At 41.7% G+C, this 17129-nt stretch overlaps 2 protein-coding genes across 2 annotated transcripts; both read left to right on the forward strand.

Annotated features, from left to right (window-relative positions):
• Nucleotides 1–9063: 9063 nt before the first annotated feature.
• LOC123029921 (putative uncharacterized protein encoded by LINC00052) lies at nucleotides 9064–10196 on the forward strand. The gene is made up of 3 exons (XM_044443358.1): nucleotides 9064–9213; nucleotides 9695–9802; nucleotides 10185–10196. The coding sequence occupies exons 1-3, from the start codon at nucleotides 9064–9066 to the stop codon at nucleotides 10194–10196; spliced, it is 270 nt and encodes an 89-aa protein (XP_044299293.1).
• Nucleotides 10197–13217: 3021 nt separating this feature from the next.
• Nucleotides 13218–14111, forward strand: LOC123029922 (putative uncharacterized protein C18orf15; the record flags this gene model as incomplete). Its single annotated transcript, XM_044443359.1, has 2 exons — nucleotides 13218–13491; nucleotides 13992–14111. Coding segments are annotated over exons 1-2 (249 nt in total), but the record flags the coding sequence as incomplete, so codon positions are not given.
• Nucleotides 14112–17129: the final 3018 nt, after the last annotated feature.

A 17129-nucleotide genomic window follows, 5' to 3' on the forward strand; every position in this document is an offset into this window, starting at 1 on the left:
GTCTCTATCTGTATGTCACAGTCTATCTGTCTGTATGTATGTGTGTCTCTGTATGTCTTTATGTCTCTCTGTCAGTCTTTGTCTTTTTGTGTGCTTGTCTGTGTTTCTGACTGCTTGTGTGTCTGTCTGTCTGTCTGTCTGTGTCTGTCTGCCTCTCTGTCTGTGTCTGTCTCTCTGTCTGTGTCTGTCTGTCTGTCTGTATGTCTGTGTCTGTCTGTCCTTGTTTCTGTCTGTATGTATGTATGTCTGTGTCTGTCCGTCTTTCTAAGTCCGTCTGTCTGTATTTCTGTCTCTCTAACTGTATGTATTTCTGTGCTTGTCTGTCTGTGCCTGTCTGTCTGTCTTTGTCTGCCTGTGTGCTTGTCTGTGTGTCTGTCTTTCTCTCTTTCTGTCTGGGTCACTGTCTCTCTCTCCTTTCTAGCTTTGTCTTTCTGTATACTTGCCTTTCTGTCTGTCTGTCTTTTGGTCTGTCTCTCTGTTTGTCTGTGTCTGTCTGTCTCTCTGTCTGTTTTCCTGACTCTCTGTCACTCTGTATATCTGTGACTTTCTGCCTGTCTGTCTGTGGGTCTGCCTCTTTCTGTCTGTCTGTCTGTTTCTGTCTCTATTTCTGTGTCTGTCTGTTTCTGTCTATCTTTGTCTCTGTCTCTCTGTATGTCTGTGTCTCTCTGTATGTATCTGTGTTTGTTTCTGTCTTTGTCTCTGTCTGTATATCTCAGTCTATCTGTATATGTGTGTCTCCGTCTGTCTTTATGTCTGTTTGTGTCTCTGTGTGCTTGTCTGTGTATCTTTCTGTTTGTGTTTCTGTCTGTCTGTGTCTCTCTGTCTGCCTGTTTCTGACTTCTCTGTCTGTCCGTCTGTCTGTCTCTCTGTCTGTCTCTGTTTTACCTTCTAATTCTGTTTGTATTTCTGACACTCTGACTGTATGTATGTATGTGTCTGTCTGTGTCTATCTGCCTGTCTTTCTCTGTCTGTGTGTTTGTCTTTGTGTCTGCATTCTTTGTCTGTCTTTCTCTCTGTCTGTGGATGTCTCTGTGCCTCTCTGCCTGTCTGTCTTTGTCTTTCTGTGTGCTTTTATTTCCTTCTGTCTGTGTCTGTCTCTCTGTCTCTCTGTCTTTATGTCTGTGTCTGTCTGTCTGTGTCTGTCAGTCTGTCTGTGTCTCTGTCTGTTTGTATTTCTGTGCCTGTCTGTCTGTCTGTTTCTCTGTCTGTCTGTGTCTTTCTTTCTGTTTCTGTCTGTCTTTCTTTGTCTGTGTGCTTGTCTGTCTGTCTTTCTGTCTGTGCCTTTCTGTTTCGTCTATGCCTCTGTTTTTCTGGGTCTGTCTGTCTTTCTGTCTGTCTGTTTCTCTCTGTCTGTCTTTGTATGTTTGCTTGTATGTGTTTCTGTCTGCCTGCCTGTCTGTATGTCGGTGTCTGTATGTCTGTATGTGTTTTTCTGTCTGTCTTTGTTTTTCTGTATGTCTGTTTCTGTCTGTGTCTCTTCCTGAGTATATCTTTCTATATCTATGTGTGTCTCAGTCTGTCTGTCCTCATGTCTGTGCCCGTCTTTCTGTCTTTGTCTGTGTGCTTGTCTGTTTTTTTTCTGTGTCTGTCTGTCCTTCTATCTGTATGTCTTTGTCTGTATGTCTGTCTGTTTTTGTCTTTATGTGTGCTGGTCTGTGTGTCTGTCTTTCTATCTGTCTCGCTGTCTTTCCGTCTGTCTGTATTTGTCTTTATGTCTGTATTTGTCAGTTTGTCTGCTGTCCTTGTCCATCTGTCAGTCTGTCAGTCTCTGTATGTATGTATGTCTATGTCTATGTCTGTCTGTATGTATATCTGTTTTTCTGACACTCTGACTGTATGCACGTATGCATGTATGTGTCTGTCTGTGTCTGCCTGTCTTTGTCTGTGTGCCTGTGTCTGTCTGTCTCTCTGTGTCTGTCTGCGTCTGTCTGTCTGCGTCTGTCTTTCTGTTTTCTTGGATATTCTGTTCTCAAGATAGTTCTCAGGTTATTCTTCATTTGTCTTTTTGGCAAAAAGCCATTCTGGTCTGGATGGATAAAGTCTATTAATAACTTCTTTAATCTTTCTGCAAGTATGTAAGCAAAAATTTTGTAATCCACATTTAATAGTGATATAGTTCGATAATTTTGAATCTGTGCTACATCCATATCTTCTTTCGGTATTAATGGGATATTTGCCTCGGTCCAAGTAGTCGGTATTTTAGCATTTAACAATGCTTCATTACATATGTCTTTTAACAGTGTAGCAAAAATTGCTTTGAAAGATTTGTAAAACTTGGCTGGTAGTCCATCAGGGCCAGGAGTTTTTTCATTCTTTTGTTGCTCAATTGCTTCTATTACTTCCATGATTGTGACTTCTTGGTTTAATAATTTTGATACTTCTCTGGTAGTTTTGGTAACTCTTCCTTTTGAATATATTCTTTAACTTTCTCGATTGAGATCTCCTCCTCCTGATAAAGCTTTATAAAAAAGTCTTCCATTATTTTCTTGATTTGTGCACTCTGTGAATGTAACTTTCATTCTCTGTCTTTCAATTTCACAATCAATCTCTTCTCTGTTTCTTTCTTAACTTTATGTGCTAGCCATCTCCCTGGTTTATTAGCATTTTCGAAGAAATTCTGTTTGCTCAATTTCATTTGTTTAGTAAGCTCATTTGTATCTAAAAGGTTTAACTTATGCCTTAAAATATCCAGCTGAGACTTAAAACTTTGTTTTGATGGGTCCTCCTGCAGCATTTGTTCCAATTTCATCAACTCCTCTACTATCAGTGCTCGCTCTTGTTTTTTCTTTTTATTTATTTGCGCTGAGAATGTTATTATCACTCCTCTAACTTAGGCTTTGGCTGTATCCCACAAATTCTGTAAATAAGTTTCTTCTCGTTTATTTATTTGAAAAGATACTTGCATTTTCTTATTCATCTTTTCTGTGAATTTTTTATCTTTTAACAATGCTTTATCTAGGCTCCATCTGGGCATCCTTACAGTTCCTTTTAGTGATAAGAATACTGGGTTGTGATCTGCCCAGACATTTGTCTCTATTTCAGTTTCTATCAGATCTGGTACTAAGTCTGGAGTTATCCAAACCATATCAATTCTAGACCACAACCTAAGTCTATTTGAGTAAAAAAAATATTTGGCAGAAGATGGGTTTTTGTGCCTCCAAGCATCTGTCAGTCTAAATTCCTCAATCATGTTAGAGCAGGACTTTGGGAGTATCCTCCTACCCTTTTTTCCTTTACTAACATTCTTATAATCCATTTGTTTATCCAGAATCGCGTTAAAATCTCCCATTAGACACATTGTCTGGAAATCCACTTGTAGAAGTAACATGTGTAATTTTTGGTAAAAAGTTTCCTGATGATCGTTTGGTACATATATTGCCACTAAAAGTACTTTTTTCTTTTAATTTTAATTTCAACCATCAGAATTCTACCTTCCTCATCACCAAGAATAAATTTAAGTTCCAATTTTTCCTTAACATAGAGTGCTAGACCTCTTTTCTTTTGAGAAGTAGAAGAGACAAACAATTTTCCTAGTTTTAAACATTCCAAAATTTTAACACTTTGTGTTTCTTGTAAGCAAATTAATTATATCTAATTTTTGTTTTTGAAGTTGGGCAAAAACCCTTCTTCTCTTAGCGGGTCCATTCAGTCCATTAACATTTAAAGAGAGGAACTCAATTCTCCCTTCTTTTTTGTAGCCATATTTAAGAAAAATTATATAAATATATATACATATACATATACGTATCTACTTATTTTTTGCCTTTACAGCTCTACCCTTTCTCTTCTTTGGGTCCAAAATTTGTGCTTCTTGCTGTTCGTCGAGATTCGTTACTTCTCCTTCTTCCGAATGATGCTCTGTTTCTTCCATTGCTTCAGTACTTTTTCCTTCTTCTTTTGAAGTGCCGGGTTCTTCCTCTTCTAGCATCAATCTAAATTTTTCATAGAATTCTTGGGCTTTGAGAATTGAGTAATCTATATCTTACAGAGTTCCAAATGAAAAATATTGCTTCTGGTGTTAACCACTTGAAAGTAATCTCTTTCTTAATCAGTTTCATGGTAAGAAATAAGTATTTCTTTCTCCCATCTCTAACTCTCCATGACATTTGTTTCAGAACCTTCACTTCTTGAAGATCATCTCTCTTTAACAGTTTCTCACGTGTAGCCCTCAAAACATTGTCTCTTATAGGCCTTAGAGAAAATTTGACATGAACTTCTCTCGAGAGTTTGTTTCTTCTAGTATAGCTTGAATTGACACTATATATCAGTTCGATCCCCAAGTCTATGGCTTCATTATCTACTCCTAAGAGGTCTGCCAGCATATTGGTCATCAGTTCCTGCAGGTTCTCACTCTTCTCCTCTAATATATTCTGAAATCTTAAGTAATAAGATGCTTTTTCCATCTCTAGTACAGTCACGGCATCCCATGTTGACTTACTTGTTTGTCTGATTAACTGTGTTTCTTTATCTACCATCTCTAGCTTTCCCTGTGTTTGCTGTATTTTTTGTGTATTCTGTTCAGCTTTGAGTTGAACATCAGAAAGCTGAGTTGTTATCTCCTTAATAGAGGTATCCAATTTATCCCATCACTCTTTCTGTTCACTTGACATACTCTCCAGCCTTGTTACCATTGCTTTTTGAGAAGCTTGCATCCTCTCTTGGGATGCTTGCAAAGCTGTTAAGGCTGTCTGTATCACCAAAGTCATCGTTTGCAATTCCCTTAAGCTTTTTGCCATCTCTTCTATCTTAGGTTGGTGAGTTGGGCTCTGAATCGCTGAAGAGGGAGCTGAGGAAGAGGTCTGTGTTTTCCTCATGATGAAAGTTATTCACCAAAAAAAGAGAAAATAATAGAAAAGAGAGCTGAAGTTGGAAGGAAAACTAAAGGGAAAAAGGGGGAGAAAAAAGAAAAAAAAAAAAAACAAGAGCGTGCGGTAATTCCAATATCCACCGGGTGTCAGCAGAAAATCATTGGGGGGGGGGAAGGAGCTTGCAGTAATTCCAATGTCCACCGGGTGTCAGCAGACCACAGTCTTCTCTAACTAGCCTATTGGGAATTTATTTTGGCAGTCATCCAATTTTTTATTTTTTATTTTTTGGCAGAAGTCCCAGAAAGCGAATAGATGGCCAAGAACACAAAAAGCCACTTTCAACAAATTATATTCTGGTATAGCTTAATTCCACCGTAATTGTTTCTTTAGTTTTTGCCCTTGAGGAGGTTTAAGAGACACGATTTCAGCGTTTATACAAGCCTTAAGTTATCTCCCTGTAACGTTAGATTACCACGGGAGGGGGGGGGAGCTTCCTCCCTCCCTCAAAGGGACTTACTTTCTTTGTTCTTATACCAATTAGTATCAAATACAGCTTTTCCACAAATAGTCTTCTAAGAAAGGAAAGCAATGCTCACCCAACAATGATCATAAAATAGAGAAAAACGCCACATAGTACAAAAGTTTCTTGACAGATATCCAGATATCCTTGGCAGGAGTCCAGTATAGAGAAAGATTTGTATCAATCAATTCCACCTTAATTGCTTGTTTTTTTAGTTTAGTTTTTCACCCTGGAGAGATTAGAAAAAGAAAGCCTTTTCTTTGCTTACAAACAGCCCCGTCTCTCTCCTTCATATCAGTTGCCACGTGCACTTCTGCGAAGGAAGGGCTTTCCTTTTTTCTTTCCTTATATCAGTTAGCAAAAACCAAAAAAAAAAAAAAAAACACTGTTCCCATGTGTAATAATGTAAAAAAACCCAGAAAATAACTGTGTCCCAGTAAATCCAACAGCAAATAAATTCCCAAACTAATCTTCTGGCATGTCGGAGACAGATGGGAGGCTGATCTCTTCCCTGTGTTGTCCAGCTGAAAATGTCTGATTCTCCCCAGTAGGCATGGAATTGCCATCCCACACTGCCTAGGAGATTTCTCAAGCACTTATCTTCTGCCCCAACAGGGCTTAGATTGGGATCACGGCCGACCACTGAAGATTTACCAGCGTGATAACGGAGGTTCGTTAATCATGTCTGTTTTGTCTTGACACCATTACCGGAAGCCTGTCCTTGCCTGTCTATGTGCTTCTCTGTGTGTCAATCTGTCTGTGAGACTTTCTGTATTTCTGTGTCTGTTTGTCTCACTGTCTGCCTGTATGTCTGTTTCTGTCTGTCTCTCAGTGTGTCTCTGTCTTTGCCTGTCTTTCTTTCCTTGTCTGTGCACTTGACTGTGCATCTGAATGTCTGTGTATCTGACTGTCTTTCTCTCTGTCGATCTGTCTCTCTGTCTGGGTCTGTCTGCCTGTGTCTTTCTATCCATCTTTGTGTGCTTGTCTTTCTATCTGTCAGTGTCTGTCTCGCTGTCTGTATGACTGTCTGTGTCTGACTTTCTGTCTGTCTCACTGTCTCTCTGAATGTGTGTGTCTGTCTTTCTGTCTGTGTGTGTCTGTCTTTGTGTGTCTGTCTTGTCTGCCTATTTGCTTGTCTGCATTATTGTCTGTCCCCCTCTCTCTATTTGTCTCTATTCCTGTCTCTCTCTCTTTATGTCTGTGCGTCTGTCTGTCTGTATTTTAGTTTCTGTCTGTCTGTGTCTGTCGTTCTGAGTCTGTCTTTCTGTCTGTGTATTTCTGTCTTTCTGTATGTATGTCTGTGTCTGTCTTTCTGTGTCTTATTGTCTGTCTTTGTATGTTTGCTTGTCTGTGTCTGTCAGGACTTCTGTCACTCTGTCTGTGTCTGTCTGCCTGAGTCTGTCTCTCTTTTTCTGTTGGTGTGCTTGTCTTCTATCTGTCTGTGTCTTTCTGTTTAGCTATCTGTATGTCTGTCTGTTTCTGTATGTCATTCTGTCTGTCTGTCCGTCTGTGTCTGTCGGTCTGTCTCTGTCTTTGTATGTCTGTTTGCATGTCTATGTTTCTGTCTGTCTCTCTGTCTGTGTGTCTCTCTCTGTCTGTATGCCTGTCTCTCTGTCTGTCTGTATGAAAGTGTCTGTGTGTCTGTATGTCAGTTTCTGTCTGTCTATGTCTGCCTGTATGTCAGTTTCTGTCTGTCTGTGTCCCTGTCTGTCTTTGTATGCCTGTCTGTCTGTCTGTCTGTGTCTTTCTGTGTCTGTCCATGTGCTTGTCTGTTTCTCTGTCTGTGTCTGTCTGTCTGTGTCTCTGTATTTCTGTGTCTGTCTTTCTGTCTGTCTGTGTCTGTATCTCTTTGTCTATATGTTTTCTTTATGTGTTTCTGTCTGCCTGTGTTTTTCTGCATCTGCTTCTATCTGACTGTGTCTCTTTCTGAGTATGTCTATATCTATATGTGTCTCAGTCTGTATATCTGTCTGTGACTGTCTTTCTGTCTTTGTCTGTGTGCTTGTCTGTTTTTCTGTGTCTGTCTGTCCTTCTGTCAGTATGTCTGTGTCTGTCAGTATGTCTGTGTCTGTCTTTCTGTCTTTTTCTGTCTGAGTGCTTATCTGTGTGTCTGTCTGTCTTTCTAGCTGTCTCTCTGTCTTTGTCTTTATGCCTCTCTTTGTCAATTTGTCAGCTGTCCTTGTCTGGATGTCAGTCTGTCTGTCTCTCTGTATGTATGTATGTCTATGCCTGTCTGTATGTCTGTGTCTGTCTGACTATGTCTGTCTGTCCTTGTCTGTCAATGTGCTAGTCTGTCAATCTGTCTGTGTGTCTTCCTGTCTGTCTGTCTTCTTCTGTCTGTTTGGTTGTCTGTGTTTCTGTCTGTCTGTCTGCCTCTGTCTGTCTGTCTGTACGCTTGTCTCTCTGTCTTTCTGTCTGCCTCTGTCTGTGTCTGTATGTCTTTTTCTGTCTGTCTGTGCCTGTCTCTGTTTTTGTCTTTCTGTGTGCTCGTCTGTGTTTCTTTCTGTGTCTTTCTTTCCTTCTGTTTGCATGTCTGTGTCTGTCAGTACGTCTGTGTCTGTCTCTATTTCTTTTTCTGCCTGTATGCTTGTCTGTGTGTCTGTCTTTCTTTCTGTCTTTCTCTCTGTCTGTCTGTCTCTCTGTATTTGTCTTTATATCTGTCCTTATCTATATGGCTGCGTCTGTCTGTCTTTTTGTATGTGTATCTGTGTCTTTCTGTCTGTTTCTTTCTGTCTGACTTTGTCTGCCTGCGTGCTTGTCCGTGTGTCTGTCTGTGTCTCTGTTTGTCTGTATGTCTGTTTCTTTCTGTCTGTATGTATGGGTCCCTCTGTCTGTCTGTCTTTATGTCTGTCTGTGTCTACCTGCGTCTGTCCGTATGCCTGTGTCTGCCTGCCTGTCTGTGTCTGTCTGTATGCCTGTGTCTGCCTGTCTGTCTGTGTCTGTCTGTATGCCTGTGTCTGCCTGTCCGCCTATATGTCTGTGTCCATCTGTATGTCTGTGTCTGTCCGTCTTTTTCTGTCTTTTTGCTTGTTTATGTGCCTGTCTACCTGTACGTCTGTTTCTTTCACTCTTTATGTATGTGTGTCTCTGTCTGTATGTATTTCTCTGCGTGTCTGCCAGAATGTCTGTCTGTGTGTCTGTCTGTTTCTGTGTGTGTTTGTCTGTGTCTGTATATCTGTATATCAGTATGTCTGTCTCTTCTGTCTGTTTGCATCTCTGTCTGTCTGTGTCTGTATATCTATCTCTGTCCATCTGTTTGTCTGTGTCTGTCTGTCCATGTATCTGATTGTCTGTCTGTGTCTGTCTGTCAGTCTGTGTCTGTCTGTATGTCTATTTCTGTCTGAATCAGTCATCTGTTTGTCCTTTTTTGTTTATCTATGTGTCTGACTGTCTATATGTCTGTCTGTCTGTGTCAGTGTGTCTGTCTGTGTGTCTGTTTGTCTTTATGTCTGTCTCAGTCTGTCTATCTGTCTTTGTCCTTGTGACAGTCTGTGACTGTCTGTCTGTCTGTATCTCTATGTCTGTCTCTGTCCGTCCGTGTGTCTTTCTCGGTTTCTCTCTCGGTTTTTGTGTATCTACCTGTGTCTTTCTGTGTCTCTGTGTCTGTCTGTCTGTCCATATCTATCTGTCTGTCTATCTGTGTATTTTTCTATGTCTGTCCATCTGTCTGTATTTCTGACAGTTGGTCTCTCTGCCTATATGTCTGTGTCCGTCTCTCTGTCTGTGTCCGTCTGTATGTCTGTCTCTGTCTGTCCGTTTTTATGTCTGTCTCTCGGTTTCTGTGTGTCTGTTTGTCTGTGTCTGCCTGTGTCTGTATATCTGTCTCTGTCCATCTGTCTTTCTGTGTCTGTCTGTGTGTCTGTCAGTGTCCATCCTTCTGTCTGTGTATCTGAATGTCTGTCTGTGTCTGGCAGTCTATGTCTGTCCGTCTGTGTCTGTCGGTGACTGTGTTTCTGTCTGTCTGTATCGGTAGGTCTGTCTCAGTCTGTCCGTCTGTGTGTTTTTCTCTTGGTGTCTCTCTGGGGTTTTTTGTGTCTGTCGGTGTCTTTCTGTCTGTGTCTGTCTGTCTGTCTGTATGTCAGTCTCTTTCTGTCTTTCTGTGTCTGTGATTCTCTCTATCTGTGTGTTGTCTGTCTGTGTCTGTAGGTCTGTCTGTGACTGTGTGTCTGTCTGTGACTGTGTGTCTGTGACTGTATGTCTGTATGTCTGTTCATCTGTGTCCTTTTGTGTGTCTGTGTCTGTGTGTCTGTCTGCGTGACTTTGTCTGCTTTTCTATCTCTATATATCTGTCTTTCTGTGTGTCTTGTGTGTCTGTGTTTTTTATCTGTCTGTCCATCTGTCTCTTTCTCTGTCTTTCTGTCTCTGTCTGTCTGTGTCCATCTCTCTCTCTCTGTCTTTATGTCTGTGTCTGTCTGTCTTTATGTGTCTGTGTAGTTGTCTATGTTTCTTTGCGTCTTTCTGTCTCTGTTTTTCTGTCTGTTTTTGTCTGTCTGCGTCTGCGTGTTTTTCTGCCTGTGTGTATGTCTGTCTCTTTCTGTCTGTCCGTCTGTCATTCTTTCTTTCAGTCTCTATGTCTGTCTGTCTGTCTTTGTTTGTCTCCATCTGTCTCTTTCTGTCTGTATGTCTGTCCGTCAGTGTCTCTCTGTGTTTCTATCTGTGTCTGTGTGTTATTCTGCCTGCCTGTCTGTCTGTCCATGTCTATCTGTTTATCTGTGTCTGTCTGTCTTTCTGTCTGTATGTGTCTGTATGTGTCTGTCTGTCTGTGTATGTCTGTCTGTGTTTGTCTGTCTGCTTTTCTGTGTGTCTGCCTGTCTGATTGTCGGATTGTTTGTCTGTCTGTGCATCTGTGTCATTAGATCTGTGTCTGACCGTCTGTCTGTCTGTGTCTATCTGTATGTATGTATGTCTGTGTCCTTATGTTTGTCTGCCTCTGTTTCCCTGTCTTTTTCTGTCTGTTTGCATTTCTATGTGTCTCTCTACCTATATGTCTGTGTCCGTCTTTCTGTCTGTGTTCGTCTGTTTGTCTGTATGTCTGTCTCTGTCTGTCCATCTTTATGTCTGTCTCTCGGTTTCTGTGTGTCTGTTTGTCTGTGTCTGTATGTCTGTATGTCTGTCTCTGTCAGTCTGTATTTCTGTCTGTGTATATCTGTGTGTCTGCCTGTGTCTGTGTATCTGTTTCTGTCCATCTGTCTGTGTGTCTGTCAGTGTCCGTCTGTATTTCTGTCTGTGTATGTCTGTGTGTCTGCCTGTGTCTGTATTTCTGTTTCTGTCCATCTGTCCTGCCTGTCCGTCTGTATATGTCTGTCTCACTGTGTATCTGTCTGTCTGTCTGTGTATGTCTGTCTTTATGTCTCTCTCTCTCTGTTGGTCTGTCTGTCTTTCTGTGTCTGTCCCTGTGACTGTCGGTGACTGTATTTCTGTCCGTCTGTATCTGTATATCTGTCTCAGTCTGTCCATCTGTGTGTCTTTCTCTCGGTGTCTCTCTGGGGTTTTTTGTGTCTGTCTATCTCTATCTTTCTGTCTGTCTGTCTGTGTCTGTATGTCTGTCTGTCAGTCTGTATGACAGTCTCTTTCTGTCTGTCTGTGTCTATGATTCTCTCTGTGTGTTGTCTGTCTGTGTCTGTTTGTGTGTCTGTATATCTGTTTGTCTGTGTCTTTTTGTGTGTCTGTGGGTCTCTCTGTGTCTTTACGTCTTTCTCTTTCTGTCCGTCTGTGTGTCCGTTTGTGTTTTCTCTGTGTCTGTTCATCTTCTGTCTGTGTCTGTCTGTCTTTCTGCATCTCTATATGTATGTCTTTCTGTGACTGCTTGTCTGTCTGTGTCTGTATGTCTGTCTCTGTTCGTCCGTCTTTATGTCTGTCTCTTGGTTTCTCTCTCGATGCCTGTGTGTCTGTCTGTGTGTTGTCTGTCTGTGTCTATCTGTCTGTCTGTGTCTGTATGTATGTCTGTGTCTCTTTGTCTGTATGTCTGTATGACAGCCTCTGTCTGTCTGTCAGTGTCTGTGGCTCTTTCTGTCGGTGTCTTGTCTGTGTCTGTCTGTGTCTTTGTGTCTGTCCCTCTGTCTGTCAGTGTCTGTCTGTCCCTCTGTCTGTCTGTATTTCTGTGTCTGTCTGTATGTCTATATGTCTGTCTGTCTGTCTGTCTGTATGACACCCTATCTTTCTGTATGTGTCTTTGGGTCTGTCTGTCTTTGTCTGTCTTACCATGTATGCATGTCTGTATTTCTGTCACTGTCTTGTAATCTGTATGTCATTCTTTCTGAGTTTGCCAGAGTGTCTGTCTGCCACTGTGTGTCTTTCTGTGTCTGTATGTCTGTGTCCGTCTGTATGTCTGTATGTATGTCTTTCTGTGACTGTCTGTGTGTCTGTCAGTGTCTGTATGTCTGTCTCTGTCTCTATTTCTGTCTCTCGGTCTCTGTCTCGATGTCTGTGTGTCTGTCTGTGTGGTGTATGTCTGTGTCTGTCTGTCTGTCTGCCTGTCTGTCTGTGTCTGTCTGTATATTTCTTTCTGTAAGTATGTCTGTGTTTCTCTGTCTGAATATCTGTTGTTCAGTCTGTTTCTGATTGCATGTGTGTCTGTGTCAGTGTGTATTTCTGTTTCTGTCTCTGTTCCTGTCTTTCTGTCTGTGCCTGTGTGTCTGTCTTTCTTTCTGTGTCTACCTGTCTATCTGTATCTTTCTGCTTGTGTCTGTGTGTCTGTGTGTCTGTATCTGTGATTCAGTCTGTCTCTGTCTGCCTGTATAACAATATCTGTCTTTCTGTATTTTTCTGTGTGTCTGTCAGTTTGTCTCTGTGTCTTTTGGTTTTTTATGTGTCTGTCTGACTGTCTTTCCCTGTCTGTCAGTCTGTCTGTCTGTGTCTGTCTGTCTGCGTTTCTTCCTCTGTGTTTGTCTATATGTCTGTTTCTGTTTGTACGTCTGTCTCTGTCTTACTGCCTGGGTCTGACTTTCTTTGTTGTCTGTCTGTGTGTCTCTCTGTGTCTATCTCTTTGTCTTTCTGTATCTGTCTTTCTTTCTGTGTCTGTCTGTGTCTGTCTATGTGTCTCTCTGTGTCTTTGTTTCTTTCTGTCTTTGTCAGTATGTTTGTACGTAAGTCCTTGTCTGTGCGCCCCTATATCTTTCTGTCTGTGTCTGTGTGTCTGTCTGTTTCTGTGTGTCTGTCTGTTTGTCTGTCTTCTCTCTGTGTGTCTGTATGTCTTTGTCTTTCTTTCTGTTAATCTGTATGTTTCTGTCTATATTTATATCTGTGTCTGTGTATCTGTCTGTCTGCGTGTCTGTTTCTGTCTGTGTGTCTTTCTGTGTCTGTGTTTCTGTATCTCTGAGAGTCTGTGTCTGTCTGTCTGTCTCTTTCTGTCCATTTGTCTGTCTCTGTCTATATATCTGTGTCTGTCAGTCTGTGTCTGTCTGTGTCTGTATGTCTGTATGTCTGTCCCTCTCTGCCTGTCTGTTTGTCTGGTCTGTCTTTGTGTCTGTCTGTGTCTGTCTGTATGTCCTTCTGTGTCTGTCAGTACGTGTCTTTCTTTGTTTTGCGTCTGTCCCTCTGTCTGTGCCTTTCTTTCTGACTGTGTGTGTGTGTGTGTGTCTTTCTGTCGGTATGTCTTTGTCTGCCTGTGTTTCTGGCTGTCTCTGTCTTTCTGTCTATGTTTGCCTGTCTGTGTTTAAGTCTGTGTCTGTCTGCTTTTCTTTATCTATTTCTGTGTCTGTGTGTCTGAATGTTTGTATCAGTCTGTCTGTTTCTGTGTGTCTGTCTGTCTGTGTCTGTCTGTCTGTCTGTGTCTGTTTGTGTTTTTCTCTCAGTATGTATGTCTGTCTATCTGTGTCTGTGTGTGTCTCTGTGCTTTTGTGTCTGTCTTTCTCTGTTTGTGCCTGTTTGTCTTCGTGTCTTTCTGTCTGTCTGTGTTTTGCTGAGTGTCTGTCTGTCTATCTCTGTGTCTGTCTGTGTCTATGTTTTAGTCTGTCTGTGAGTCTGTCTGTATGTCTTCATCATCCTTTCTGCCTGTATGTCTCTATCTTTCTTTATCTGTCCGTCTTTGTATGTATGTACATATATGATCATTCCTGTCTGTCCATCTGTATGTCTTTCTGTTTCTGTCTGTGTGTCTTGCTTTGTCTGTGTGTCTGTAAGAGTGTCTGTGTCTATTTCTCTGTGTGTCTGTTCGTCTGTGTCTGTCTTTCTGTCTGACTGTCTCTGCCTCTCTGTCTGTATTTCTGACTTTGTCTTTCTATCTGTATGTCTCTCCTTCTGTGTCTGTCTATTTGCCTGTCCGTGTCTGTGTGCCTATCTGTGTCTGTGTATCTGGCTGTCTGTGCCTGTGTATCTTTCTGTCCGTGTGTCTGTGTCTGTCTGTGTTTCTGTCTCTGTGTGTCTGTGTGTCTGTCTGTGGCTATGTAACTGTCTGTCTGTCTGTATCTGTCTGTCACTCTGTGTCTGTCTGTCAGTGTCTTTCTGTCTGTATGTCTCTCTCTCTGTCTGTCTGTCTTGTCTGTCTCCATGTTTCTGTCTGTTTTTCTCTGCCTGTCTGTATGTCTGCCTGTGTCTGTCTCTCTGTGTCTTTCTGTCTTTCTGTGTCGGTCTTTCTGACCCTCTGTCTTTGAGTGTCTGTCTTTCTTTGTGTTTTTCTTTGTCTGTCAATCTGTCTCTGTTTTCTATCTGTGTCTGTCTGTCAGTCTTTATGTCTGTGTGCCCCATCTGTGTCTTTGTCTATCTGTCTGTGTCTGTGTGTCCAACTGTTTGTCTGTGTTTGTCTGTCTGTATGTATTTCTGTCTATCTTTGTGTTTGTGTGTGTGTGTGTGTCTGTCTGTGTTTTGCTGAGTGTCTGTCTGTCTGTATCTCTCTGTCTCTATGTGTCTGTCTGTGTGTCTGTTTTTGACTGTACATTCATCTCTTTCTGTCTGTGTTTGTCTGTCTTTCTTTGTCTGTGTGTCTGTCTTTTTGTGTTTGTGTGTCTTTATGTGACTGTCTGTCTATAGTCTGTCTCTCTGTGTCTGTCAGTCTTTGTGTGTTTGTCTGTCTGTCTTTGTCTGTGTTTCTGTCTATCTGTGTCTGTCTTTCTCTGTCTACATGTCCCTCTGTATGTCTGTCTGTCTGTTTTTGTCTCTACGTCTATCTCTGTCTGTCTGTCTTTGTCTGTCTTTGTCTGGGTGTCTGTCTGTCTGCATTTCTTTCTCTCTGTCTGGATGTATTTCTGTGTTTCTCTGTGTTTCTGTTTCTTTCTGCCTGTCTTTGTCTGTCGGTTATTCTGTCTGTCTGTGTCCATCTGACTCTATGTGTCTGTCTGACTATCAGTCTGTCTTTTTTCTATGTCATTCTATCTGTCTGTGTCTGTTTTTATCTGTGTATGTCTCTCTGTCTGTCTGTCTATGTCTGTCTGTCTGTCTGTCTTACTGTCTCTCTGTCTGTATGTCTGTGTCTCTCTGTCTGTCTGTATGTCTGTCTTTCTTTATCTTTCTGGGAGTTTGTCTGTGTCACTGTCTGTTTGTGTCTCTCTCTGCATTTCTGTCCGTCTCTCTGTCTGTCTGTGTCTGTCTGTGTCTGTCTGTCTTTGACTGTCTGTGTACTTGTCTTTGTGTGTGTCTGTCTATTTCTGGCTATCTGTATGTGTCTGTCTGTCTCTCAGTCTTTCTTTTTGTCGCTTTCTTTCTGTATCTGTCTGTGTCTGTCTGTCTTTCAGCTTGTCTGTGTGTCTGTCTGTCTTTGTCTTTCAGTGTGCTTGACTAAGTGTCTGTCTTCCTGTTCGTGTCTATCTATCTGTCTGTCTGTATGCCTGTCCCTGTGTCTGTCTGTATGTCTGTTTCTCTCTGTCTGTAACTGTCTGTCTGTGTCTGTCTGTCTATCTGCATGACTGTGTCTGTCTGTATGTCTGTTTCTGTCTGTCTGTGTGTCTGTCTGTTTCTGCCCGTATGTGTGTCTCTGTCTGTCTGTCTTTATATCTGTCTGTCTGTATCTGTCTGACTGTCTGTAGGTCTGTGTCTGTCTGCCTGTTGTTTTCTGTCTGTGTGCTTTTCTGTGTGTCTGACTTTCTCTTTCTGTATGTGTGTCTGTGTCTGTCTGTGTGTCTCTCTTTCTGTATGTCTTACTGTCTGTGTCTTTATGTCTGACTCGGTCTGTATCTGTCTTTCTGTGAGTTTCTTTCTGTCTGTTTCTGTCTGGGTCTGTCTGTCTGTGTCTGTCTATCTGTATCAATCTGTTCGTCTGTCCATCTTTGTCTGTGTTTCTATCTATGTCTGTGGGTCTGTCTGCCTGTGTGCCTTTCTGTCTCTGCCTGTGTGTCTGTCTTTGTCAGTGTTTTTGTCTGTCTCTCTGTCTTCCTGTGTCAGTCTATATGTCTGTCTAAGTCTGTTTGTCTATGTCTGTGTGTCTGTGTCTGTCTGTGTGTCTCTATCTGTGTGTCTGTCTGTGTGCTTCTCTGTGTGTCTGTCTGAGTGCCTATCTGTATGTCTGAGTCTGTCTGTCTTTTTCTGTGTGTCTGTGTGTCTTTCTGTCTGTGTGTGTCTGTATGTCTGTGTGTGTCTGTTCTTCTGTTTGTCTCTCTGTATGTCTGTGTTATCTGTCTGTCTATATGTGTGTGTGTGTGTCTGTCAGTCTGTATGTCTGCCTCTGTCTGTATTTCTGTGTCTATCTGATTATATAAATGTCTTACTGTCTCTATGTTTGACTCTCTGTCTTGTCTGTCTGTCCTTGTCTGTGTGCTTATCTGTCTGTCTGTCCGCCTCTCTGTTTGTCTGTGTCTGTCTGTCTGTCTTACTTTCTCCTTGTCTTTAGGTATGTATGTGTCTTTCTATCTGTCTGTTTTGTCCGTCTGTGTGCTTCTCGTTGTGACTGTATGTCTCTGCCGCCGTTCTGTCAGTCTCTCTCTCTCTGTCTGTATGTTTTTGTCTGTCTGTTTCTGTCTCTCTGTCCTTGTCTATATGCTTGCTTGTCTGTGTGTATGTCTCTCTGTCTGTCTCTCTGTCAGTCCATATGTCTGTATTTGTCTGTGTCTGTCTGTCTTTGCCTCTCTATATGCTCGTCTGTGTGTATTTCTGTCTGTCCGTGTCTGTCTGTCTCTGTCTTTGTGTCTGTATGCCTGCCTAACTGTCTGTCTCTTTCTTTCTGTCTGTATTTCTGTGTCTGTTTGTCTATCTGTGTGATTCTGTCATTGTGTGTCTGTCTTTTTCTGTCAGCCTTTGCCTGTATGTCTGTGTCTGTGTGTCTTGCTGTCTTTGTCTGTGTGCTTTACTGTGTGCTTGTCTGTCTGTCTGTCAGTTTGTCTCTGTGTCTCTCTGTGTCTGTCCTTTTTTCTGTCTGTGTCTGTCTGTGTCTGTGTTTCTGTCTTTCTGTGTGTCTGTCTTTTTGTCTATCTTTCTTTCTTTGTATGTATGTATGTTTGTATATCTGTGTCTGTCCATCTGTATGTCTTTCTGTCTGTACCTATCTATGTGTGTCTGTGTCTGTCTGTGTCTGTCTGTGTCTGTCTTTCTATCTTTGTCTGTGTGTCCTTCTTTTTGGCTTTGTCTGTCTGTCTCTCTGTGTCTGTTTGTCTGTGTTTCTATCTGTGTCTGTCTGTATGTATATATGTCTGTGTCCATCTATATTTCTTTCTTTGTCCGCTTGTTTGTCTGTGTTTGTCTGTGTGTCTGTCTTTGACTTTGTGTCTCTGTCTGTCTGTCTGTCTTTCTGTCTGTGTCTGTCTGTGTCTGTGTGTCTGTGTATGTTTGTGTCTTTCTGTCTGACTGTCTTTATATGTCTGTATGTCTGCCTTTTTCTTTCTTCCTGTATGATGTCTTTCTGTGTCTGTCTTTGTGTCTGCCTGTGTTTGTGTATC

The sequence above is a fragment of the Varanus komodoensis genome, unplaced genomic scaffold, assembly GCF_004798865.1.
Source record: "Varanus komodoensis strain SLA01 unplaced genomic scaffold, ASM479886v1 scaffold410, whole genome shotgun sequence".
In the NCBI taxonomy this organism is placed as follows: Eukaryota; Metazoa; Chordata; class Lepidosauria; order Squamata; family Varanidae; genus Varanus; species Varanus komodoensis.

Coding starts and splice junctions, on each gene's coding strand:
- LOC123029921 (XM_044443358.1), top strand. CDS start 9,064: ATGTCTGTCTCTGTCTGTCCGTTTTTATGTCTGTCTCTCGGTTTCTGT. Junction 9,214..9,694: donor GTGTCCATCCTTCTGTCTGT/GTATCTGAATGT, acceptor TTCTGTCTCTGT/CTGTCTGTGTCCATCTCTCT.